General features: G+C 46.5%; 1 protein-coding gene across 1 annotated transcript in view; it reads right to left on the bottom strand.

The window, feature by feature from the left end:
- The window catches only part of LOC126413295 (uncharacterized), a 640,882-nt gene that overhangs the window by 599,811 nt on the left and 13,695 nt on the right, over nt 1-27,376 (bottom strand). The window contains exons 3-6 of the mRNA XM_050083195.1: nt 14,870-15,821; nt 12,520-14,818; nt 6,447-6,974; nt 3,454-4,056 (exon numbers count right to left, since the gene is read on the bottom strand). Coding sequence (XP_049939152.1) covers nt 3,454-4,056; nt 6,447-6,974; nt 12,520-14,818; nt 14,870-15,821 — 4,382 coding nt within the window. The remainder of the gene's footprint in view (nt 1-3,453; nt 4,057-6,446; nt 6,975-12,519; nt 14,819-14,869; nt 15,822-27,376) is intronic.

The following is a 27,376-nucleotide window of genomic DNA, read 5'->3' as shown; positions in this document are numbered from 1 at the left end:
GAGATTACGAAAATGTTTCTTGTATTCAACTATGTTGTTCAAGTACGAATAGCGGCAAATATGTGCGTAGGTGACAACCTTGTTTTTGGAAGTTACGTATTAAAGAGGCGTGCCGACGGTTAAATATCGTTTTGTATAAACTCCGAGCTACTTATGAAACAAGGCTGGTTCCATTCACCCAGTTCAATTCGAACACGAGATAAGTAAAGAATTATGCCTGTTCTCTCCTGAGCTGTAGACGCCATATTTAAACAGAAAAAGAAGTCTCAGGTTGCACTGCATATGAAAAAAGTTTAATATTTTTCTGTCGAGGGGTTGTGCAAATTTACCATTCCTATATTTAGACACATTGTGAATATTGAAATGAAAGCATACTGCGACTTACTTTTAAAACACCAAATATTATGTCCTACAGGTTCTACTTAATCAAGCATGCTACATTCTACTCCAATTTATTACACTCATGCTATGTAACACTACAAGATCGTTGTTTTGAGAATGACTAGCACATATGGATACATTGTTATTAACTTTATAAGGCTACATTAATTGGCTTTGTTTTCCTATGTGAATCTCCCTTCGTCTCCTGTGCAGATCTGAAACAACGTTTACAGCGGTTAAACTGTCTTGGCATAATTATTAAATTAACAAAGGAAACATTTTACAGCATTAGTTCGGCTATATAACCAGGTACGTTGCACTATAAGCTAAACATCTGTATTAGGCACACGAAACTCTCAAAAACTTAAGTCTAAAAATAGAACACTGCAGTAAAAAATTTGCACAACTTGACAGAGCACCATCAATAAATAGCGAAGCATGAAACAAATGAATGCATTTTTTAAGAACACTGGCTCTGCTTAGAGCATTTCTATTTTCATATGGGATCTATTTCATCAAATACGATACTAATTTTTGTATTAGAATATTTGTACGACTCACCGTTTTGTACATCCTCAGTAAAATACGACACTAAGACGCAAAGGGCTGTGTACGAAGCTTTTGAAATTCGCAGTTTAATTCCCGTATACATGGTGTGCGACTATTCGACCGCATTCGATGTCAATATTAACGTAAAAAAACACTGATGGAAACAATCTGTATTTCACTACATTACTCTTTATTGACATTACGGCTAAAAGCGTGGACAGAGCTCTCAGGAACGTGCGACATTTAATGGCGTGGCAACTGCGAAGAGTGAGTTCTTTCTACTCAGCGCTGTTGTCGAGGAAGACAAGAGCGTTTTGCACCTAGCGGCATAGCTATGTACAAACCCACGGAGCGAACTCGTATCTTGATTGCACTTGGTGTTCTGCCGCCCACTCTGTGTGGACGGCACTGTGGCGTGGCGGCGAGCACCAGCTAGCGGCTGCGTGCACCACTCACGGGCAAACACGCCACCCTGCCTCTGTCCTTGCACGTAGTTCCCTCAGAGAATGCCGTTTGTTATTCTCTCTCACCAAAGTCGGTACAAAAAAGAATCAACAAGTCTGCAGGGTACGTAAAATACTGAAACTTGTGGACAGTTTGTGCCAATATTGAAATACTTAAAATACGGTGTTTTACTATAGGTATCACATATAATATTATTAGTACTAGATACATGAGGATAGCAGGAAGCACCTGCGGATATTAGTGAGATATGTATAACATCACAGTTCATTGATTTTTTTAGAAGACATAAGTAAATTATTCACGTACAGTGACGCCTAGAAGAACGGAAGCATTTTTATCACAAATAATAAGTTATGTTTTATTCTTTATAGATATGTTTCCCGGCATTCCCCATTAAATGGACATATTGAGCATCATGAGGTGGTGGTGGTGGTTAGTGTTTAACGTCCCGTCGACAACGAGGTCATTAGAGATGGAGCGCAAGCTCGGGTTAGGGAAGGATTGGGAAGGAAATCGGCCGTGCCCTTTCAAAGGAACCATCTCGGCATTCGCCTGAAACGATTTAGGGAAATCACGGAAAACCTAAATCAGGATGGTCGGAGACGGGACTGAACCGTCGTCCTCCCGAATGCGAGTCCAGTGTGCTAACCACTGCGCCACCTCGCTCGGTGCATCATGAGGAATAACGGTGACCATCATTTCAGTTTCCATTGAAACAGCGTGTTTCAAGGTATTTGCTTGTTTCTCGCGTCTTCTTCAGAAGCTAGCAATTAAAATTCATTAGTGACTTTGCGAACTATGTTGCCATGTTTCCAAAAACGACGCATTTACATCTTTCAAACATCACTTCTAATAACCGATCCTAGTGGTACACTGACGGCTTTCAGCAGCGTCTGTTATGATTTACGTAGCCGTCGAGGTAAAACTGTATTACGATCTAAAAAGTCATATCTTTACAAGCCAGAGCCTCTCGGTTGTCCGGTAACATTACCCATTTTATTCTTTTAAACTAGAAAATTAGGATGTTATTTTGTTAGCGAGCTCTGGAAGAGTCTTTCTACGCGCTAATACAAGGTACTAAAAGCAATTCTACGTCACTGGTGCTTGCGTTTTTCCTAGCGAGGCTAATGTTCTGCACTATAGGCAAGAGCGCAGTAAGACTTAAATATTTACCCCTTCGGTCGTATCGAAACCCCCCTGAGTACCATGATGATGTTTGGGAACCTCTGCTATTTCCAGTGAGGGCTCCGCTGTTGCTTCGCGACCCTCTGTGGAGTCCTGCAATTGTTCAGATTCTCTTACATTCTCCACATGCACTTGAAAGCAACAGTCATCTCAAATGTATACTGCATTAGGCCTATGTTTACCGTGTTACAGAACCGTTTATATAACTACGCCTCTTAACAAACCACAGCGTCTTAGTACGTCGCACGATTGCCACATTCAGGGTGCATGCACTGTACACGGGCTCAAACTTCCTGGCTGCCGGCGGCAGACAGAAAGAACATCAATACACAGAAAACATTTACCTAGACAGGACAATAACATATACATTATGTACTAACAACGCCAATACAGTGATACAAAGTTTTACGTGAAATATATGCGAGTACACAAGGAATTTCGTTAAATGCAAATGTTTTGAACTCCACTGCTCAGTGTGCAACGACATATTAATACCGTGCTGGCCACCAACAACGTATCTGTTTACGTAGTTTGGCTACTGTATCGTAATGAAACATTGGAAATTATGGTCTGGCCCACAGTCCTTGTCACGGAAAGAGCTTTGTAAGATTGAACAGCTTCGGTGGTGAACTGCTTGCGATGGCACAGGAGGAGTGCCGCATGAAATCTTACCAAAAGCGAACAGTAGCCTAGTTTTGGATGTCAAGGACTTGTACTGCGATGCATTTTTATCTGGCCTGTTATTTGCAAAAGAGACAGACCCCGGTGGTGAGGCATCCACGGGCTGTTTGTGGAGGGCCCGTGACGAAAGCGGCCACTTCACAGACGCTGGGCGGCAGCAATGCCGACCGCGCTCGGCCCGAACCTACTTACAGAAGCGGCCGTGCTGGCGCACGTGCTGGCGCCCGGGGTCGCCGCGGCGGCCGCTTCGTGTATCTTCTCCTCCGCCTTGCGCTCCTTGAGCGCCTTCAGCAGCTTCCACTTGCTGCCGGGACCTCCCGCCCCCGCTGCCGCCACCGCGGCCACGTCCTCCGCGCCGTCAGCCGCTGCTGGAGGCGGCGCCACCGCCGCTGGGGTGGCGGGAGAATCGCCCACCAGCTGCTCGCGGTCTCGGTCGGCCGCCGTCGGCCCCTCGTACTCCTGTACAGAGACAGGGCCGCGCTCCGCCTCCCTCATTTCGTCGTACAGCATGTCGTCCTCGTCGGGGCTATCGGGGCCACTCGTCTCCCCCGACGAAGACTCTTCGTCGGAGGATCGGCGCCTCTCATCGGCCGGGACTGTAGCTGCCCCTGTGGGCGGCACCTCCAGTTGGTCCTCTTCTTCGGGTCCCCATAGGTCGGAGGCTCTGACCCTGCGAGGTTGCTCGTCTGCCTCCACGAGGCGCGTCTTGAGCCGCAGCTCCTGCAGGACGAAGGACATCTGCTCCTTGATGTCCTCGCCCGGCTCGAACGATGGTGGCTCCGGCTCGAGAAGCACCTGACATGGCCGCCCGCAGAAAACAGAAATTTCAGTGACGCGCTTAGCCCCTCCTCCACATCCTTCCTGCCAATGTCAGCTTATGCTCCTCTCTGTGTGTGTGTGTGTGTGTGTGTGTGTGTGTGTGTGTGTGTGTGTGGTACACGCGTGCGTATGTGAGCGCGTGTGCGTGCAAATTTCTGTGTGTCTGTGTATATTTCTCGTTACTGTGCGCTACCACAAAGATTAGAGATATTCACAAATTACTGACAGACAGAGAAGACACAGTCAAGATATAATTCTGAATCTTAAAATACAGCCGCCTACTTGAAGAAGCGCATTAAAAAAAAAAGAAAAAAACTCATCCTTGTGTAAGAAGCACCAGACATAAGCATAAATTAAAGCGACTGATTGCCAGAAGCACAATATCCTTTTCCCCCAGGTACCCATAGTTTCAGGATTTCATTAGTCGCTTGCATGTCACAGCAAGTAACTGGCAGACTTGCTATGTGGCTGCCTGCTTAATCAGCGTGTTAACACAGTACATGTATGAGAAAACACAGTGGCCGTAATCTGGCAGTGAATTATAGATGGTAGTGAACATCCTAAGTGCCTTAGGATACTACTTGGACTTAAAGACAGGAGAATAAAACGAAATATAATGATGTACTCACTGAAGATGTTACCAATAGAGGGCGGTGAATGGAACAGTGAGTTATTTATTCCCACGTGTTGCCTTCGATGCAACAGAGAACTGAATGAATAAAGTACTACCAAAAGACTAGAATCATAGCTTAGGACAGTGGTATTCGAATCAGAAGACTCTCATGTAAGAAGAAAACAAGAAATGCAGCTTTCAGGGACGTAGAGGATTTTCATTTCAAAGTAATAAGCAACGTGCATCACCGAGCCAGAAATTTGTTTCTTCGACGTGCGAAACATGCTGAGACATGTGTGAATTTCGTATAGTAGGTGGATACAAAGTGTTATCTATTGCACCACAATTTTTTCATTGCAACCAAAACGCCTGGGACAGGTTCCAGTCACAGTAGTTTTTAATGTAAACATAATCATTTATTGAACCCAGTGAAGAACATTTATAACGACACGCAATGTGTTCAGTATGTGTGCAGTACTCTTTTAATGTGTTTGATGAAATGTTGTTTGTAACATAACTTGTTTAAAATATCCAGTGTACATGTGATGGGTTAGTAAGTATGTTTTTATTCAGAGATAATATGATACATTGTGAGTTAAGATTTTAGATCTCTTGTTTGAAATATATATAGTTTCATATTTTACTACGGAGGGTTTCTGTCAGCTCGGTGTCTTCACTCCTTGTATGAGTGACAATGATTGTAGGAAAGAAGGCTGAAGTAATACTCTATCTCTGGTAATGTGGAGTAAATTACCCAGATAATGAGAAACGGGTTGTGCACTATGGCTTAACTAGCTGTAACTTTTGAAAAAGCGATTAAACGATGCGAAGTTATATAGAATATAAATGTGTCAGGAAGGATTTTATGAAGTTATTTGTGTGGAGTGGATCCTTGTATAGTAGTGACTTGCGGACGATAAACAGCTGAGACGAAAAGAGTACAAGTTTTTGAAATGTGATGCTGCAGATAATTGTTCTAGATTAAATGAGTATATCGGAGAACTAATAAAGAGATGCTAAACCGATTTGGGAAAAAGTGAAATTTAATGCACGACTAAAATATGTGATCGGTTCGCAAGCAACTTCCTGAGGCGTCCAGGGAACGCCAGTGTGGTACAGGAGGGGAGTGTGAGAAGTGACGACGGTAAAGGAAGACAAAAGCTTGTCTGCAACAAGCTGGCTCAAAAGGATACATGTTGCAGTAATTATGGAGAGATGAAGAGACTTGCACAATATAGACTAGATTGGAGAATAATGAGGAGATACTGAAACGAACTGCGGAGGAAAGAAATTTGTGGTACAACCTGACAAAAGGAAGGGTTTTTTTGACCGGACATATCCCGATGGACCAAGTTATAGTCATTTAGCATTAAAGGGAAGAATTGGGGTTGGGGGGGGGGGGGGGAAGGGAGGGCGAGCGGTCACGGAGGACAGGAGATGATGAGAGTCGCATTGACTACACTCGCTCTAAAAGCTGTATCAAACAAGTCTTCGCACGGAACACCACAACATCGACAAGGCCACGTCGACAAACAGTACGTGGGCTGGAAAAGGTGTCGACGGCAGAGAGCGAAGCCTGCAAGGGTGGGATAATATGCAGAGCTTTACACTCCCCAGGAGGTCAGAAGTGAGAAGTGACGGAGCTGTGAGATGAGAGTACGAGCGGATAGTGAGAAACGTGCGAGAGTGTCTCCTAGAGTGTGGTGACCCTAGGCTGCGAGTGTGCGAGGCGGGCCTGGGGCGGCCGTGTCACCTGCTGGTCGAAGCTGTCGCGCCGGCCGGCGACGCCGGTCTCTACGCGGCGCTCCAGCTCCTCGAGCTTGCGCAGCTCGTAGCAGTACCACTCGTCCTCGCTGTCTATGCTGTCCTCGGTGCTCTGGCGGCGCGACGACACGCGCGACGCGCTGCGCCACGAGTGCGTGCTGCGCACGTCGTCGTCCTGCGCCTGCGGCAGGTCGCGGCCCCACGGCACCTCGAGGCTCTGCCGCGGCTGCGGCTGCGGAGGGGGGCCCCCTGGGGTCGCGCCCCGCACGCCGGACTGCGAGGGGCTTCCCTCAGCAGAGGGCAACGCCGGCAGCTGCTGGTGGGGTGCTGGCTGCGGCGGCGGCGGCGGCTGCGGCTGCTGCGGCTGCTGTTGCCACTCTGGCTCCGTCCGGGGGGCCGGCTGCGGGGCTGGCTCGTTTCCCTCCTGCATCGCTTTCACTTTCCGCTCCACTTCCGTCTCCTGCTGCTGCTGCTGCTGCTGCTCCTCCAGCTCCTCGTCCTCCTCTTCCGAGAACATCTGACCGACAAACACAACAGACAGACCAATCAAGTTCTGGGAGGGTGCAGTGCGTATATCGAGGAAATGGCATACAATATCCGATCAGAAGTATCGAGTCAACCGTATATACACTGAGGCAACAAAAGTCACGGGATACCTCCTAATATCGTGTCCGGCATCATTTTACCGGTGTAGCACAGCAACTCGATGTGACACGAACTTAAAACGTCGTTCGAAGCCTCTGCAGAAGTAATGAGCAACGATGCCTCGACAGCCGTCCATAATTGCGAAAGTGTTGCCGGAGCTGGATTTTGTGCACGAATTGACATCTCGATTATGTCCCATAATTGTTTGATTATCTTAATCTTGCCGACCTGGGTGGCCAAACTATTCGCTAAAATTGTCCGGAATTTTCCTCAAACACATCGTGAGCTGGTGTGGCCTGTTGACGTGGTGCATTGTCATCCATAAAAATGAAGTCCACGAATATGGACTCCAAGTAGCCGAACATTACTATTTCGGGTCAATGGTCTATTTAGTTAGACCAGAGGAGCCAGTCAGTTCCGTGTACAGACAGACCACCCCATTGTGGAGCCACCACTATCTTGCACGGTGCCTTGTTGACACTTAGGTCCGCGGCGTCGTGGGGTCTGAGTCACACTCTAACTCTGCCATCAGCTCTTACCAACTGAAATCGGGGCTCATCTGACCAGGCCACGGTTCTCCAGCCGGTATGCTCACGAGCCCAGGAGAGGTGCTGCAGGCGATGTCGTGCAATTAGGAAATGTATTCGCGTCGGTCATCTGCTGCAATAGCGCATTAAAGCAAACTTTCACCGCACCATTCTAACGGATACATTCATCGTATATATCACATTGATTTCTGGAGTTATTTCCCACAGTATTGCTCGTTTGTTAGCAGAGACCACGCCGTGAAAACGCCGCTGCTCTCGATCGTGGCCATCGGCCACTACTTTGACCTTGGTGAGAGGTAATACCTGAAATTTGGTATTCTCAGCCCAGTCTTGACACTATTTGTCTCGGAATGTTGTATTTCCTAAGAGTTTCGGAAATGAAATGTCCCATGCGTCTGGGTCCAACTTCCGCTCAGCCTTCAAAGTCTGTTACGTCCTGTCGTGCGGCCTTAATCACGTCGGAAACCCTTTCACACGAATCAGCTGAGTACAAACGAGAGCTCCGCCAATACATTGTCCTTTTGTATCTTGTAGACGGGATGCTGCTGCCATCGATATATGTTCGTATCGCTTTCCCTCCACTTTTGTCACCTCAGTGTCATGCGAAAATGACGGCTGGATGTGAAGAAAGGCGGACCCAGCAGTATGAGAGTAGGGAGGGAGTTTTGTCAGCAGGGAAGCAGCAACAGCAGAGTGCGCTGGTTAGGGGAGCTCAGTGACTTCACGCGCGGACGTCATTTGTGTGCCAATGCGTAACAAATCCACCTGTGCCAGATTACCCCGAGCCCCAGGTACCAGATTAAGTGGGGCAGGGTGAGCCATGTTGCAGTTCTATTTCATTCTAGTGACGATCAGAGGTATTCGATATACTTGTTGTCTCCAGTCGCCGTGTAGATACCGGGAGCGTGCCACGAAGCAGGTACTCAGCGCCGGCCGCGCTTGCGCAGAAAGTGTTGGCCGTTTCTCGTTTAGGACACTGGACGGCAGTTGGTGGAGTTACACACGGCTGGTCAACAATGTGGGGTTAGCAACTCCACTTCCTTGACGTGAGACAAACTATTGCTTGGACGATTACATGAAACTTCCGGGCCCAAGTCACTACTGAGTGCGCAGTACGTTTCGTGACAGGTAATCTATGGTCGCTGGTAAGAGGGTGTTCTGGAGTGTTACAAGCTGGATTTGTGCAGCTGTAACCTGTCTCTGGGAAATATGACTGTGTTCACACCAGGATGTTCTTGTAATGCCCCTAGTCGTGCTCTAACATTTATTTCCTCCATGCTAGTTTGCTTACCGAGTAAATTAGAGAATACATTCGATGGCTGGAAAGGAGTTAATTGTTACCAGTATTTCACTGTTTTATGACAATACCTCCAGCAGTCAGTTTCTGAATTCGTGTTATGCTTCACCCACCTTTTAATGCCAATTGTACGGGAAACTGGTAATATTTTATTGTCTACTTCACTTCGGCAATTCCACTACACCACAGTATCTATGGTGAGCTGTGATTACCGTTCTGGTAGCTTGCTCTATTTTTTCATGTGTTGTAGTAAGCCGAAAAGGTCGCGTGATTCGTTGTCTGTATTAAGCTGGATCCCAGTAACGGGAGGACGAGCGCGCAGGCTGCAAGCAGCGCGGCGCCAATCCTCCTTAACGTATTTCTTATTATCAAATTTTCTCCATGTTAATTACATCAAACGTGTGTGTAAGTATTTCTTAAAATCAACTGAAGGTAATGTTTTTCTGGTCTTAAGTCTTATCTGGTTAATTAAGGTTATGTAAATTATTACTGAATATTGAAAGATTCGCCGGCCGCAGTGGCCGAGCGGTTCTAGGCGCTCCAGTCTGGAACTGCGCGACCGCTACGGTCACAGGTTCGAATCCTGCCTCGGGCATGGATGTGTGTGATGTCCTTAGGTTAAGTTAGGTGTAAGTTCAAAAATGGCTCTGAGCACTTGGGACTTAACATCTGAGGTCATCAGTCCCCTAGAACTTGGAACTACTTAAACCTAACTAACCTAAGGACATCACACACATCCATGCCCGAGGCAGGATTCGAACCTGCGACCGTAGCAGTCGCGCGGTTCCGGACTGCACGCCTAGAACCGCTAGACTAGGTGTAAGTAGTTCTAAGTTCTAGGGGACTGATGACCTCAGAAGTTAAGTCTCATAGTGCTCAGAGCCATTATTGAAAGATTCACTAATGCCCATTTGCGTTAAAACACGCTAGAATTTCTTAATTCTATCTTTTGTTTTAGTTGAAAACTTTTGTTTGAAATTAAGATAAAAGCAGTAAAAACTGAGCTAAGTACAGTGGTTCATTTAATTATTGCTAACGATGAGTTAGTTTTATATCAGTGTTACCATTGTATCATATTTCCTTCTATGAAAAGAAACAGGAGAGAAGAATTAAAACGACTCTGAGAAATAAATGTTTCACTTTGACAAAAATATTTCTTTTCTGCCACTTCCACATCCACACGTTTGCTATCCAGGTGCAATTCAATTTCAGCTCTTCTACAGCTGCCGTATACAGCTGTGGGTGATGTGACTTGGTTGCAGAAGCGCGGAGGAACAACCGGAGCCGAGCCAACACCAGACAGACCGGCTGTCTCATATGTGACAGGCAGGGCAGGCAGCACAGTGCGTTAAGCCACGTATCCCTGTAGTCACAGCTAACCGACACTCGAATCTGACGCCAATGGGCAGTGGATGACTGGAAACGAGTAATTTGGACTGGTGAATCATGCTGTGCCCCAAGGGAGGGTTTGGATTTGGTGAATGTTTGTCAACAGTGAAATATGATGGGGGGGGGGGGGGTTCGTGATTAGGTTACGATTACCTTACTGCGCTCGAGAAAACGCTAAATGCAGAAGGATGTGAACACGTTTTGCAACACTGTGTACTGCGCACAGTAGAGTGACAGCGCCGTGACGATGACAATGCACCCTGGGGTAAGGCTGCGTCTGCGAGGTAATGGTTTGTGGACAGTAACACTCCCGAAATGGGTTGGCCTCAACAGAGAGCCGACCTGAGCCCAATGGAACACCTGTGGGAGTCAGAACGTCGACTTGGTTCCACACCCCGGCGTCCAGCACCACTACCTTCCCTGGATTCAGTTCTGAGGGAAGAATGGACTGTCGTTGAAAGAGTGTCCAGCACTGTTTAAGCCTTCATAATGGCGATGGGTGCACACACACCATGGTAGTACCCACTAATGTTTCTCGGGGATACTTTTGATCAGATAGTGCACAAGATGATAATATGTCGAACTTTGAAATATTAAGGTGTTTGGTGTTCTTGTTAAGCAGGCATGACAACAGACGGCGAAACAATTCAGAGACGCACTGCTAGGCTCTAATAGTTTACTATAGCCCACATGAAAGTGTAACTGGAAGACTCGAGGAACTTATATGTTAATATGGTTTTTATTTGCGACCACAGACCTGTAGTACTTAGAAATTACGTCATTTTCTGCCTAGACATTTATTAAATATATTTATTCACCATATCGGTTTCAGCCTGTTGTGTCATGCTCAAGTGCTCACTATGAATTGCGTCAGTGCGCAATCTTACCTTTCGATAGGATACTGTCCTCGCATCAACAATATTTACATAATCATATGCATAATAAGAAAGCAGTCTTCGTCATCAATATAAAAAGGACGTAGCACTCTGTGTAACAATTCCTATCCGATTAATATCTATACTACACTCTAAATGTCGACTGTGTGTCCACCAGGTGCGACATTTATTAACAAAACTAAAAAAAATGTTTAAGAGGGCAGCGTGACATGATCGTGATAAGAATTGTTACATCAAGTGCTACGTCCTTTAATAGTCAAAGGTTCTTCCTGGTAGCAGAAATTCTGACACCAATAAATCGCAATAAGCAGCCAGTTTCACTGCAAACGGTACATTTTTCATTCCTTCCATGGCTGCGAACTAGAATATTTAAATGAGATCATGTTCGCCAACGACTATCCTGTTTATTATAATGTCCACAATTACAGTTTCCAGGTTTAAGTCATTTTCAACTAGTTAGTGGGCTGTGAATATCAGTTTCTAACTTAAGTAAAATCTGTGTGAGCCTATATGGCTCATGTCAGCATTCGTCACATACATCACCTGTATATAACAGATGGAAAAAAAACTCGTGGAATTTAATGATGGTTTCTACACACGTCAGTAACGTACACCAAGCTCAGAGATTTTTTCCAACAGCTATATACGGATAGTGTATGTGACAATGCTGACATGAGAGATATTAGCTCATACACGTCTCATTTTTTTTCCTGATGTTGACAGCCGCTGTGTTTTCTTCAACCTAAACATTTGAAAATAAGCTAAAAGTCGAAACTGCTATTTTTGAAATTATGATGATTAGTACAGTCGGTGATGCTCATGATGTGAGGATGTTATCTTGGTAGTATGTCACTTGTCCTCCAGGCTGTGCCACGGTGGAACTTTACGTGTGGAGTAATCCAGATGCATCAATAAGATGTTTTTCGGCAGAGCTTCGTGAACCTCTGTGGACATTTATATCAGATTTGGTAGCATGAATACTCTGTGAGTATTCGCCATTAAAAATGTCGCCGAATGTTGTATAGCTAATGAACAAAAGATATGGACAGCTAAGCAAAGGCTGAGGAATTTGTTTATTTGACTTGGAGTGACTTTTCAAAACCTCCACCACGAATGGGTGGGTGGGTGGGGAGAGGGAGGGACAGAGAGAGAGATAGGGGAGGGGGGGCGGAGGAGCGAGATGTCACTGCAGTGAAACGAAAACTATCTTCAGCTCAATTGTACCATGATGTTTTCTGAAACTGTGCGACTTTGGGGAAGTAAATAAGTGTGCCGGTAACCACAAACCTGCGACTGGCTGTCGTCGGCCATCTTGTTGGCACCAGTGCCGACAGCGTCCTCGGTCCCCGTCTGGTCCTCAGACACGGTGGAGGACTGCCTCTGGCGGTACTTGCCGAGCGCCCGCGAGACGGCAAACTCGCGCGACGCGCCTCCGATAGCCCCTGGCGGCAGGTGGATCTTGTCGGCGGGCGGCGGTGCGCCGTCCTCCGGAGTGGTCGCTGGCTGCGTCGGGGCCGAACTGCGTTTCACGTCGCCCACCGTCGCGAACAGCGACGCCGACTCGGCCAGGTCGATCGGCTTGCTGCTGCTTTTCGGTATCTCCGCCTTGGGTTCCGGCTGCGCAGCCGCCAAGTTGGACTCTTCTATTTTCAACTGCAGCTGCTGCTTCTCGATCTGCTGTTGCTGTTTGTCGATTTGTTGCTGTTGCTTCTCGATCTGCTGCTGTTGCTTCTGCAGTACCTGCTGCTGTTGCTGGAGGGACAGCTGTTCCTGGTCCATAAGTTGCTGTTGCTGTTGTTGAATTAGTATCGCCTGCTCCTGCAGGTACTGCTGATGTTGCTGTTGCTGTTGTTGCTGCTGCTGTTGTTGTTGTTGTTGCTGCTGCTGCTGCTGTTGTTGTTGCTGTTGTTGTTGTTGTTGTTGTTGTTGTTGCTGTTGTCGTTGCACTTTGACGAATACAGGACCGTGTTCTGGCGTCGCAGCATCGGAGAAGACGCTATCCTCGCTGTCAGATACGACGCTGGTTCGTCCGCTCCACTCCGTTTCCGACTGTTCCGGATCTGACAGTGAGTGGGCGCCACTGCCGCCCTTACGTTTGGCCTTCTGCAAGATGCCCGAGACCGTAGAAACCAGAGGGTTCTTCTTCTTTTTGCGGGGTAGCGTGCTGACGTACTGTTGTTTGGAGGCGGCGTTTGTGCGACTGGTCGCCTTGCCTCCCATCGCCAGATCTTCGCGGCGCACGCCAGCCGGCAGTGAATGGGAGCGGTGTCGCTTGCTAGACAGGTGCAAGTCTGGCAGCCAGCTGCTGACTGAGCTCATGGCAGATTTCAGCTTTCCCCTCTTGCTCGACCGCTCCTCCACTGCGTAGGTTGGATCTTTGATATCGGCTGCTATGGAGATGTAACCAGACTGGGAGACTATCACACTGCTCGGATCGAAGTACTCTGGACCGTCTTGTATGAGGTGGTGGTGCTCGGGAAGGTTCCTATTGCGTAGATCTAGCTCTAAATCTGACCGCTGGCTCCAGGTGTACTCGCGTGGACCACCGTAATCTTCTCGTCTATCCGACATAGCGTCCTGCTGCCGTCTCGGGTCATACTGTGGCATCATATATGCGTGATCCTGCTGTTGCTGCTGCGTCGTCTCGACAGACCTAATAGAACTGGACGTGTGGTCACGTTTCATAGTCATTCCTGCAACACTGATACTCTGTTGTTGATCCAGTGGTGCCCACTGCTGGGCATAGTTACCGCCTTGTATTTGCTGTTGTTGCTGCTGCTGCATCATTACATTATTGTCATAGCGATTGCTTGTGGGATAATAAGAAAGAGCGTCAGTAATATTGCCGGTGGGGAACATAGTCCTGTACATGGCCGTCTTGTAGCCCTCCATATTAGAAACACCCTGGCTGGGAACAGAGCCCGTCGAATGGCCGCGCTGGAGGGACTTTTTGCTAGGATACTGCTGACCGACGGGAGCGGACGTAGTGGGGTAAACGCTCGTCGATAGACTCCTGGTGGGTGGCTGCCCTCGTGGCTCGGCCATGTAGCGGTAAGAGCTCGGCGTTTCGTTGTCGGGGTAGTACCGATACACCGGCTGGTGCTGCTGCTGATATTTGCGGTCACTGCTGCTTCCTCGGTCGTTGTAACGGTAATTATTTTGCTGCTGTTGAAGGTCGTCTCGGTAGCTGCGGTAGCCGCCGACTAGATTGTTTTGTTCGTTGTTGTTGCACGGTTCGACGAGGTCGGGGAATCCCCCTACGGTAGGCTTGTAACTAGCCGTACCGCTAGTGTAGACCGAAGTGTAGGCCTGTTGTTGGCGGTTGCTGCCCGCTACGGAGTATATGGCCGGCTGCTCGCTGCGGTACAGGAAGTCGCCGTAGGAACTGGTGTGCGGACGGGGGCTGACGTCGCCCGGCTGCGGGAACGCGTCCGTCTTCCCCAGCATCAGCGCTTCCGCCGCCGTCGCGTACGAGGAAGGCGGGGTCTTGTTGGACGAGCTCTTGGGCGACCCGGGTGACTTTTCGACACTCGACCAACCGCTCATAGACGACAGACCCGAATCCGATTTGGCGGTACATATGTTGCTCGTCGCCGACGCTGCCGCAGCCGCTACCATCGCTTGCGCGGCCGACGACGAAGACGAAGACAACTTGAGCACATTTTTTGGAGACATTCGCGGCGACTTCGGGGAGTGCGGCGTCCTCGGACTGAGCCTACCCTGCTGCTGCTGCTGCAGCTCGGAAGAGAGAGAAGTAATTGACGCAGATTTGGGAGCCGCGAACGGCGCCGGGCTCCCGGGTGGAGGCGGTCTCGAGGACGCGGCGGAAGATAGGGTGTCTTTGCCGGGCAGAGGGAAGTGGTCCGGCGGCGCTGGCGGTGGCGGGCTCGAAGGCGACGGGCTGGGCGTCGCCGACAGGTCCAGGTCCAGCTGCCCGCGCTGGCCCGACGGCGCCGGCGGCGGAGGGGGCGGCGGCGGCGTCGACCCGCCCACGTAGCCGTCCTGCCGCGTGCGCAGGCTGCCCGCCGGCGACGGCAGCTTGTCGTAGTCGTACCGCGGCGGCGCCACGTCGGAGTAGAGGCGGCGGTGCGGCCGGGGCGAGGCCCGCGGCGAGGGCGCGGACACGGGGGCGGCGCCGGCCGAGCGCAGCGCAGCCGCCACCTCCGGGTCGGTGGTGCCACTGTCGGTGGAGAGGCGCGAGCTGGAGCGCGACTTGCCCAGGTCGGACAGGCAGCTCCAGCCGTCCAGGTCGGCGTCCACGTAGATCTGGCGCAGCTGCTGGTCGATGACGCTGGTGTCGCCGGCGGCGGCGGCGGCGGCGGCGGCGGCGGCTTTCTCCTCGGCGAGCGCCGACCCGGCCGGCGTGTCCAGCAGCAGGCGGTCCTGCAGCTCGCGCAGGTCCCGCGAGTCTCTCTGCAGCTTCGACGTCAGCCGGTCCAGCTCCTGCAGCTTCTCCAGCGCGACCTGGTCGATGGCGCTCAGCCGCGCCAGGTCCTGCTCACTCACGCAAGGGGAGTCCCCGCGGTAGTCCTTGTAGTCGAGCGCGCTGTACACCTCCACCTCTTCCTCGGCGTCGCCCACGCTGCTACCTATTGCACAGAAACGAGTACGAATCAGAGCAACGACGGACATTTCTGCACTTTCGTGTAAGCGCTCGAAACAAAAATTTTCGGTAATTACATCTGTAGGGCAACTGGAGTAACCATCTACATCTACAATGTGTAAACGACAACTGTTTCCGACGTACCGCGGTGGTGTAGGTCGAGTCGAGACGAACGCATCGATACCGGCGAATAAATGCTTCTATCGGAACACAAAAAATGCGAATATGTTCCCCTTTATTTAAAAGACTCTGAGTGAAAAGTGGGGTACCAGCTGCCTCATTCTACATTCCTCGGCACCTTTGGAAATTTTTCCAGAAATTTTGACACGCGAACATATTCGCGCTCTTTATAAGATGCAACTCGTCCGTCACTCACACGAGCTTCCCCTAACTGTAACTCACTCACAATCAGTAGTCCATCGGTCTTAGTCGTTGGTAACCGACCACTACCAGTTTCCCTTTCTCCCTCACTCATTAGGCCCAACTCACTATCATTATCCCTCTGTGTCTCTCTGTTATTGTCTCCCGTGTCACAATCACACACCCCTTCGTTCTGTCCTCTTACAGCATCCTCCCACTGTCGCTGTCTCTCTCCTGCTCTCTCTTACTGCTAATATCTCATTCCTTCCTTCCTACAGCTGCCGTCTCTCTTCACTGCCACTATCTCTCTCTTATTCGTTGTGATTGTCATATATTCTGTCTCTCAGTATCACTGACGCCCACCCACTTCCACTTTCTCTGTCTTTTTCTGTTTGTACTTCAACCCACCTCCCGGCACTCCTGCTATCACTGTTTTTCTAGTACTGTTCTGTCGCTGTCAGCTATGCTCGACTGCCATTGTGTCCCTCTTATTTACCCATATTGAAATCAATGCCTCCTTCGCTCTTTCTATAACACAACTACTGTCTGCTGCCGTCATAGGGTTTGTCGACCTGGAAAAAGCTTTCGACAATGTCAGATTGTGCAACATGTTCGAAATTCTGAGGAAAATGGGGATGAGCTATAGCAGAAGACGAGTATTGTACAACATGTACAAAAGCCGAAAGGGGATAATAAGAGTGGGAGACCGAGAACGAAGTGCTCGGATTAAAAAGGGTGTAAGACAGGGATCTAACCTTTCGCTCATACTATTTAATCTATACGTTGAAGAAGCAATGGTGGAAATAAAAGAAAGGTTCGAGAGGGGAATTAAAATTCAACGTGAAATAATATTAATGATAGGATCTGCTGATGAGATTTATATCCTCAGTGAAAGTGACGAAGAATCGTAGGATCTGCTGAATGGAATGAACAGTCTAATGGGTACAGAATATGCATTGAGAGTAAATCGAAGAAAGACGAAAGTAATAAGGTGCAGCAGATGAGAAAAGCGAGAATCTTAACACGAGGGTGGGTGTTCACGAAGTATACGAAGGTACGCGAGGCAGCAAAATAACCCGTGACAGCCGTAGCAAGGACGACATAAAAAGCAGACTATCATCGGCAGAAAGAGAATTCCTGGCCAAGAGAAGTCTACCAGAATCAAACATAAGTCTTAATCTGAGGAGGAAATTTCTGAGAATGTACGTTTGGATCACAGTCTTGTATGGTTGTGAAACACAGACTGTGGGAAAATAGGATCAGAAGGCAATCGAAGCATTTGAGATGTGGTACTACAGACGGCTGTTGAAAATTAGGTGGTCTGAATGGTAAGGAATGAGAAGGTTCTGCGCAGAATCGGAGAGAAAAGGTATTTATGGAAAACACTGACAAAAAGAAGGGGCAGGATGATAGGACATCTGTTAAGGCATCAGGAAATAACTTTCATGGCACTAGAAGGAACTGTAGAGGGTAAAAACTGTAGAGGAAAGCAGAGGTAACTAGGAAGAAAAGAAAGACAAAAGCCTTCTCGGTAACCGCGGCTGAGTTTTGCTATCCAAAAAACAAATTTTTGGGGTGTTTCTCGATAACGGATAAAGTGTTTTGGGTCTTTTGAACAAATGTCTAGGGAATATAGTGTTAAAATTTGAACAATTTGCTGCGGTTATTTATTATATACATTTCGCGACAAACCGGATTTTACATATAGAAGTAGGGTAACTTTGAACCTCTGAACCTTGGAAATGGATAAAGATATCAAGAAAATTTTCAATATTCTTTGAGACCGGGATCTTATATAAACTTTCAGCCATTCGCTGTGCATAACCGTATGCAACCATAGCCTGGGTATTGATCATCTGATGTCGGCGAAAATATAGTAAAACAGGCCTCTTCTGCGGTTTTCCACCCATGAACTAATGGCGCCTCCATAAGTCCTATCAAGACCGGCGTAGACAATATAAAATGCTGAAAGAACCAACTGATTTGCTCCATTTTCCTAAGCAATTTGTATAAAATTCACGCTTTGACCCTGTAATTGAGGATAGTGATACTAAGACGATCCTTCTGTTGGATATACAAAAGGTCCCTAGCCCAAGGGCTATCGAAAACACTTTTATCACCAATAGAACCAGCATCGGAAAATCCCGTTTTTAGGCGCGGCGTTTTTGGACGTATTAGGTACGCATGCTGTCGCATGCTTACCGCTAAGACACTTATGGTTTATCAAGGCAAGTAGACAGCCTCAAATTGGCCTACAAAAGGTAAGCTATAGCGCATGCGCGCCGCGTGACATTTTGCTAAAATCGCCCTTGTATATTACAAATTCCTTGTTCTCGCATTTACAGAAGGTAAAGTTGACGCTTGCGGAAAATTACCTCAAAATATTTTGAATTTTACCTGCGTAGAATTAACAATTAAGTCATTTTGTTTGGCTGTCGTTCTTAATGAGCAACTACGGTGCTTCTTAAGGGTTAAGCTCAGTCCATACGGGCGGCTGGCGGAAGACGTGAAGGCTGCTGACCTTGCTCGCGGGTTGCAAGTGGAGCTTGCAATTTACAGCATCGTTCCCGAACTGATACAGCCCCTTGGGTTGGAGCCGAGTGAAGGGTCTCATCCAGACTCCGTCGATTCTGTGACATTCTTGGCTGCAGATTTCTGGACCTGCGTTATAGAATGAAGAATTGTAGCACTCCCCCTTATAGGTCAGACACGCACTACAACCTGCCCGCGACGGGTTTCTTCCGCGGCCGGCGGACGAAAAGTGTAAAGTCACTCCTAATCATTTGTCGACTAGGGTTGCCTATCTCTTGGTTGTATTTTGTTTTTCTATTATTTTTCTTCTTAATATTAGTAAATAGGTCTTGTGCGTATCAGAATACTGCAACTGTTGAAACTGAAGGTAATTTATAATGAATTAACTGCAATTAATTGCTTTCGTTGGGGTTCATTTTTCCATGATGACATTCAGGATATCTTACTGCGCACCTTCAGATATCAATATTTATTTACGTGTCGTGAACAGTGTTTCTTTTTTATCAGTTTTGTAAAATTTTGCAACGGAAATGTTTCAGGCAGTTATTATAAAACGTAGTAAGTAAGGATACAATGTTCATGACGCGTACATAAATATAAACATCAGTAGGTGGGGTGAAAATAGAATGAATGTTCTGTCAAACACGTATGTTTTGAGGCATAATTTGTTGCCGTGTTGTGCTGGGAAAGGGCTGCCATTCACATCAGTGCGTTACCCCATAAACATTAACATTACGAAAGATATAGTTGTGACTTTATGCGCAGGGAGCGTTGTGGTCCGCGAGCTTAAGTGCGTGAAAGCTCGCCAGTCGGTACGCAGAGACTGAAATGAGACCGCGTGGAAAGTAAAAACATTTTGACTGTCAAAATGTTATCAGTAAATTGTCGAAGCATTAGTAACGAAGTTCCTAAGCTTACTGTCCTCCAGGGAAATTGTCGCGCTGAAATTACTCTCAGACCCGAGAGCTGGCTGAAACAAGAAGCAGATGGCTCCCAAATATTTAGTAAGGTACTGAATGTATTCCGAAAAGACAGATTAGACGCCACAGAGAATGTTCATTGAAACCGACAAAAATATTGTGTCTATCGAGGTCGAAATTGACTCTGACTGTGAATTTATACGGACGCTTTTAACGGGTCCAGATGAGCTCAAGTGAATCATCGGATTCCGCCGCAGCAGTTTTAGAATCATTCAAAGAAAAACTGTGTTCAGTAGCGCAGAAATACCCAGATCATGCAATATTAATTGGAGGCGACTTTAACCTACCGAGTATAGTAGACTCAGACGTCTATGGAATCACTGTAGGTGGTACGGGCAGGCAGTCCTGTGAAGTATTGTTGAACACGATTCCCGCGAACTGTGTAAATATTTTAGCCTTGTAGTTGTGAAAAGGGCCTCACCATGCTTACTAAAGTTTTAAATCCAAGAAGAAGGCTAGGAGAGAATTTTTGCTAGAAAAATCAGCTAAGCACTTGCTGTCGTGCCAGTTAGGCAATGAATGGACATAATTTATCCCAATAAACTGCCTATTGGCTTCTGTCTCGGGTTCTTCGGCCGACGTTCATCTAATTGCCGGCAATGGAGGGTGAAGCTTTGACAATGCCAGCCACTCGTGCTGGCGAAACGGCAGAAAAATCATTAGATGAACGTCGGCCGAAGAACCCGAGACAGAAGCCAATAGGCAGTTTGTCAACAAGTGGCCACGAAAGCCTTAACAATTTTGTATTATCCCAATAAGATGGACGTAGAGGAATTATGGCAAAGTTTAAACGAATTGTAAATCGCACTCTGTAGTAGTATGTGCCGAGTAAGTGGATATGGTTTAAAGAGCCTTACAAATAACGACCGACATAAGTTGGCAGAAATCTTTGCGTCTGCAAAAAGATCTGTGCACGACCCGGACAACTACCACCGATCATACCTTACCAAACGATCTTGCAGAGAACCTGAGGAAATTCTGGTCCATTTAAAATCACTAAGCTGGTCGAAGGATTTTATCCTGCCACCCGTGACCAGGCTGGTGTGACTGTAAAAGTTAGCAAAAGGAAAACTGAAGCTTTAAATGAAATCGTTCACATAGGCGGATAGTGCAAAGATACCGTCGTTTGACTTCGCAAAGACCCCCGTATGAAGAATATAGTAACAGGTATCCCTGGCGCAGAGAAGTAACTGAAAGAGCTGGAAACGAGTAAGTCGTCAGATTCGGATGAAAACCCAGTGCGGTTTGATAGAGAGTATTACGCAGCGTTGGCCCCTTGCTTAGCTTCCATTTATCGCCAATTTATCATCTAAAGTCAAGTCCCAAGAGAATCGAAGGCGACTCCTGTATATAAGAAGGATAAAACGACGACCCGCAAAATTATAGACTGATGTCTTTAACTTCGGTTTGCTGCAGAACTCTAGAACATTTTCTCATTTCGAATATAATGCATTTCCTTGAAGCAGAAAAGTTCCTATTCGCAATTAGCATCGATTTGGAAAGCATCGTTCCGTGCAAAACTCAGATTGCACTCTCTTTTCTCGTATGATACCCTGCTAACCATGGATGGAGGGGAACAGAAAAATTCCATATTCCTAGATTTCCGGAAAGCGTTTGACACGTTCCGCCACTGCAAATTGTTAACGAAGGTCCGAGCGTACGGATTAGGTTTTCAGACACGTGAGTGGCACGAAGCCTTCTAGACAACGGTATCCTCAGGAGTGTCACAGGGAAGAGTAATACGATCGTTCTTATTCTCTAAATACATAAATGGCTTGACGAATAGCGTCTGCGGCTTTTTGCTGTTGACGCTGTGGTGTACGGGGCGTGTCGTCATTGAGTGACCGTAGGATGATAGAAGACGAACTGGACAAAATTTCTAGGCGGTGTGATGAATGGCAGCTTACTCTAAATGTACAAAATCTAGGCGTAACATTGCACAGCGATATGAAACAAGATGAGCATTTAAGAAGTGTAGTAGAGAAACCGAATAGTCGAGTTTGAGAGAGATTCAAGAAAGTGTGATACATCTGTAAAGGAGACCACGTATGGAATACTAGTGAGACCATTTCTTGAGTACTATTCGACTGTTTGGGATCGCCATCTGGGCGGATTAAAGGAAGACATCGAAGCAATTGAGAGACGTGCTGCTAGATTTGTTACCGGTAGGTTCGACCTACAGCGAGTATTGCGGAAATGCTTCGTACACATCAATGGCAATCCGTGGAGGGAAGACGACATCCTTTTCGCGAAACACTATTGAGAAAATTTAGAGAACCGGCATTTAAAGTTGACTGCAGAATGATCCTACTACCACTAACATATATTTCACATAAGGACCTCGCAGATAAGATAAATTAGGGCTCACATGGAGGCATATAAACCATCGTCTTTTTGTCGCTCTATCTACGAGAGGAACAGGAACGGGAATGACTAGTAGTGGTACAAGGTACCCTCTGCCATACACCATATGGTGTTTTGCGGAGTATGTCTGTATATGTAGATGTAAATGTAATTATTTTGTGCATAACGTCTACAAAAGTCTTTTGCTTTCATTACTTTCACTGGAAAGTTAAAATTAATAATGTTAACGAAATAGCCGACTAAGTCAGTGACGTAAAAGAGCGAGTGGACATTGAAAATCTCGCACGGCATGCAGGCGCCGTAGTTAAGTTGCTTTTGTAGACTAACTTGACGTTATTTCCCCTATTTGATAGACCCAAGTGTTCTTTATCAAACTGATCGTTTCGACTACACATAGACCACTGTGGTACGTTGTAAACGGTTTCGTTTACATATTGCATACTTCGCAGGCCACCTTTCGGTGTGTAACCGAGCGAGGTAGGGCAGTGGTTAGAACTCTGAACGCGCGTTCGAGAGGATGAAGGTTCAAATCCGCGTTCTGCTATCTGTGACTTCCTTAATCACTTAAAGCAAATGCTGCGATGGTTCCTTTCAGCTGATTTCCTTCGTCATCCTTCCTTAATCCGAGTTTGTGCTCTGTCTCTAATGATATCGTTGTCGACGGGGTGTTAAGCTCTGTTCTTCCTTCCTTCCTTCTTCCATTGTGTTGCGAAGGATACTTTCGTACAACGATTCGTGGTACTCTCTAATCTTACCTTTGTAACGGTCCAGTTGTTTCATGTAATCGGCAAAGAATGTCCGAGACGGGTTCCATGTTGCATGCCGAGGAGGCGCAGTAAAATGGCCCAAATGGAACGAACACACCACTCGTTGTTGTCTCGGAGAAATAAAAAAATCGTGTCATTTTGAGTCATTCCTTGCCTCCTAATCGTCCTGGACAGACCGATATATGTTTTCGCTAGAGCTAGTACAGTTATAATTTATTTATTTTTAAAGATTGCTCGTAAGTTCTTACGTACTACGATGAGTAGTGCCTGTAGCGTTATTGGAAGAGTATACAACAGTTTGTTATTAATCCAGTGGTCAGTCGTTTCCTGTACAAAATGAACTAAAAAGAAACTATTTTACTTTCAGTCAATTCACAGTATGTGCAGCCCTTTTAATTACTGTGTGAAGCTGAGACGTTATTTTGCTTTGTTTCGTTATTTGGCGTTCTTTGGTCGTTAGCGGCTGCCGGAGCATTCAGCCAGATGCATACTCTGGGGAACCAATTATGAGTCTTAATTTAAATTTACCTGCTAATTTTTTTCAGGCCCTTATAGCGGTGGTTCGCCAGAGGCAAATTATAAGTCGCATGGAAACGAAAATTATACAGATGCAAAAAGGTAAGTACACTGTTTATATTTCAAAAGTAATCGCAATCTCGGTTAATAAATTTATTCTACTGCGAGACAAGACTGTCAATGCATTCATGGAGAAATGTTTGCATTTACCTGCGGAGCTATGACGTACACCAAGATTTTGACAACGCTGCAGAAGTTTCGCTGGGAAAGCCTTGCGCGGTCTCCACACAGTCCCGATCTCTCCCCACGCGATTTTCACATTTTTGAAGCCCTGAAGCAGACATTGGTGGCCGTCGATTTGCTTCGGACGAAGAGGTGCACGCCTGCGGTACTGCCGTGGTTTCACAGGCAGCCGCAAACGTTCTCCATGGTTCTTTTCCGAGATACATGTAGGTGAAAGCAAGTTATTGGTTGACTCTTCTACGAATGTACGCTCTCAGAACTTTAGGAACAAACAACACAGTGAACGCCTCTTTTGCAGTGTCTGTCACTGGAATTGAATTAGCATTCTGTGACGTTTTCGCGATTGCTAAACGAACCTGTGACAAAATGCGCTGCTCCTTCTCGGATATTCTCTATTTCCTATATCAATCCTCTCTGATAGGACTTCATGGCCTGTTCAGGCGAAGTTTAGTTTTTAACTGCCCAACGTCGATCGTCTGCATGTCTTAATACATTTCGCTACAATTTTCTAGCATTGTTACGGTTTTATAAAACTCTATTGGGGCGTGAATGAACCTGTTTTTTGCGTCTGAAAATTTCTCTTCGTTAAGAACAACACACTGTGCTCTGTTTGCTAGGAACTCTTCAAGTCAGTCGTAGAACTGTTCTGATATTATGTACTCTCGTAAATTGTACATTATGCCACTCTGCAGATCTCTATCGAATGCCTTCAAAGAACACGGCATCTACCTTGTCGGCGGTATCAACTGGCATCCGTGTCTCGTGGACAAAAGAACGAACCGTGTTTAACGCTACCGTTCTATGCAGAATCGTTGTTGATTTCAACTGACGAGATTTTCGGTCTCCAGAAAGGTCACAATATGCCAGCATAGAACGTGTTGAAATACTGTACACCAGACGAACGTCAGCATGGACTGCACAAGTAGACGGACAACCTATGCGTCAAGACACGCTGCATTGTTGCCAAATTTATTCAAGATGGCGGCGATGACGTCATCCAAGATGGCGGCATGTAGCCTTGGCAACATCGCATGACGTTATCCAAGATGGCGGCTTATGGCGGGAAAATAGGCCAATTGTGCTACATCCACTAACCTAACCTCAAGAAAAAATGGCGAGAAGTATGAATTTTGGCGGGAAAATAGACCAATTGTGCTATGCCCACTAACCTAAGCCTGCAGAAGAAAAAATGGCGGGAAGTTTGAATTCCAACAGGATAATGCATGCAAAAACCGTACTTATCTTTATTATGATATTATCATTCATTAACATTCATTATCATTTATTATTATTTATTACCATTTATTATTATTTATTATCATTTATTATTATTATTTACTATTATTGACCTGCCTCCACTAGAAAATTCCATCCAAATTCAAATTCCAACATGATAATGGCTGCAAAACCTTACTTTTGTTTATTATTATTCATTATCATTTATTAACATTCATTATCATTCATTGTCATTTATTATCATTCATTATCATTTATTATCATTCATTATAATTTACTATTATTATTATTATCATTTATTATAGGCCTGCATCCACTAGAAAATTGCGCCAAATTCAAATTCCAACACGATAATGTCTCGAAAACTGTACTTCTATGTATTATTATCATTTATAATTTATTCAAGATGGCCCATTTTCTCGGCGAGGAAGCCATTTTTCTTATATCCATAACAAAAATCTATCACAAGTTCAAATCCCAACACAATAATTGATCACACGTATGAACTTTCTCCCTCACTTATGTTTTGTCACTGGTAGTCTATCATAATCACGTCAAATAATAATCTGCTCTTATAGTAACGTAAGTCACGTCCTTCGATTTTGCAGGGGGGAAGGGACTGAAGACTTTATTTCGAGCAGTGCGTTCATCACTTGGCGTTCACACTGCCTATGCCTGTCACTTGAGGTGGCCGGCCACTAGCGCGGGGGGCGAGCCCAGCGATCGCTCCCACGTCGTAAACATGTTTTCGCTGGACACGCTAGAACTTGTCGTGTTTGACGTCACAGCGGCCCCTTGTCGGCTCACCACGTGTATTCGTCGCCTCCGCACGTTTACCGCCAAAATTGTCTCCCTCGGAGCTGAATCACACAACGGTCGACCGTTCGCTGCCACACTTTTGGCGCCACGTTCAAACCTGTCGACGCCGACCACTCACCGACCATCACGTGTCCCTGTGCGAGCGAGAACGCAGTGCTACACTTTTGACGGCAAAGTTTGCTCGACAGTGGGATCCGCCATGACTATATAACAGCACGTTTGAACCGCACTAGAATGCCCGCTAATTGACTCGCTCTCAAACGCGCGTAATAACTGTACAATCGCTGCGCCGCCGTCCCGCTTACGTCACACACCCTCCATACATGTGACGGACATAGCCTTCTGTAAATACATGTAAAATGACTCTTTATTTCAGGCATTACGGGCATGCAGGTGTGTCCCAACTGACGTCTCCAAGCTCACACAGCGAAACTCCAGAGCGCAGCTGACGTACGCGCGGCCGGCTGAGCCCGCTCTATTGGCAGCTTCCTGGCGGCTGACGTCTAGCAACCAGCAGTGCCCGCACACCCCCATGGCCTGCGCGCTAGGTAGGCGGCGAGCGGCGCCTCAGGGATGACTTGTAATTTTCACATGTTGGACGCTGCTGTTATACGTATCTGTTTGTTTGTAGGATGTACCAGCTGCTATTAACCATCATTTTTTATATAGACCTGGTGGAGTAATAGTATTATTTCTGACTCGTGATCTGCTGTGATCATTGGGCACTAGACGTCTCCACAGGGCTATATTGGGCTCGTATCATAGAAAGGAATAGTTTTACGATTGGGGTAGAGATAGCTCAGCGTAGGGTGACCGGGGAGAAGGATGTACGTCCGACAGGACGGAAAAGTAAGCGATCTAAGGTTATTGCCCGTTTTTAAGTGCTGAACGTTCCAGTCTTAGGAGTGTATGTGTGTTTATGTTCTCTCTCTCTCTCTCTCTCTCTCTCTCTCTCTCTCTCACTCTCTCTCTCCTACCGAAACCTTCGATGCACCGATCATGGACTCTAGAACAATACTTTACACATGATAGATTGGATGATTTGCTTAAAAATCTGTTGAACTACGTTGTGTATAAATATCGCTCCGTTCTTGTTCTTCTTCTTAACTGTATGCTATTAAATTAAGGCACTTTGAGATCTGTTACTATAGATCGATATGGTGTGCTAAGCTCCAAGACTTGGTTACATTTCGAGAAATGAGGTGCACTTGGATGGGTTTGGACTAGAAAAGCTCTATTCAGTCAAGAGAGGTGGAGTGTAGCTGTATTCGTCTGCTCGGTTGAGGAATAATTGGATAGCGATGTTGCGGGGTAGGTAGGTCAATGCCGAGGTGAGGATGGTCTTTTAACATAAGAGGACTAGATAGCTCTGTGACCGCCATATGCAGAGGGATTGATAGAGTACTATGTGTGAGGTCTTAGAAATATGTATAGCTTTGTCTGGTATAATTTAATCGTCTTTATGTGTTCGACAATTAAGTGTGAATGGACGTGCTGAGCAGTCATCTATGAATGGTCGCAATGATACTTGCAAAGTAGAGGATGTATGGTTTAGCTATGATACCGAAATTAAGAAAACAAGCTGTCACATGATTGGCCAGTGTTGGACTGTAAAATTTTTCGCGATATCAGCTGTGATGGCTAATATTACTGTAGATCGGTGGTGTCTTATCCATCCCATTCGTTCATTGGGTACGACATAATGATTGACTGACAATGCTTGC

Source organism: Schistocerca serialis, chromosome 7 (genome assembly GCF_023864345.2).
Source record: "Schistocerca serialis cubense isolate TAMUIC-IGC-003099 chromosome 7, iqSchSeri2.2, whole genome shotgun sequence".
Classification (NCBI taxonomy): domain Eukaryota; kingdom Metazoa; phylum Arthropoda; class Insecta; order Orthoptera; family Acrididae; genus Schistocerca; species Schistocerca serialis.
This window is presented reverse-complemented; position numbering and strand designations above follow the sequence as displayed.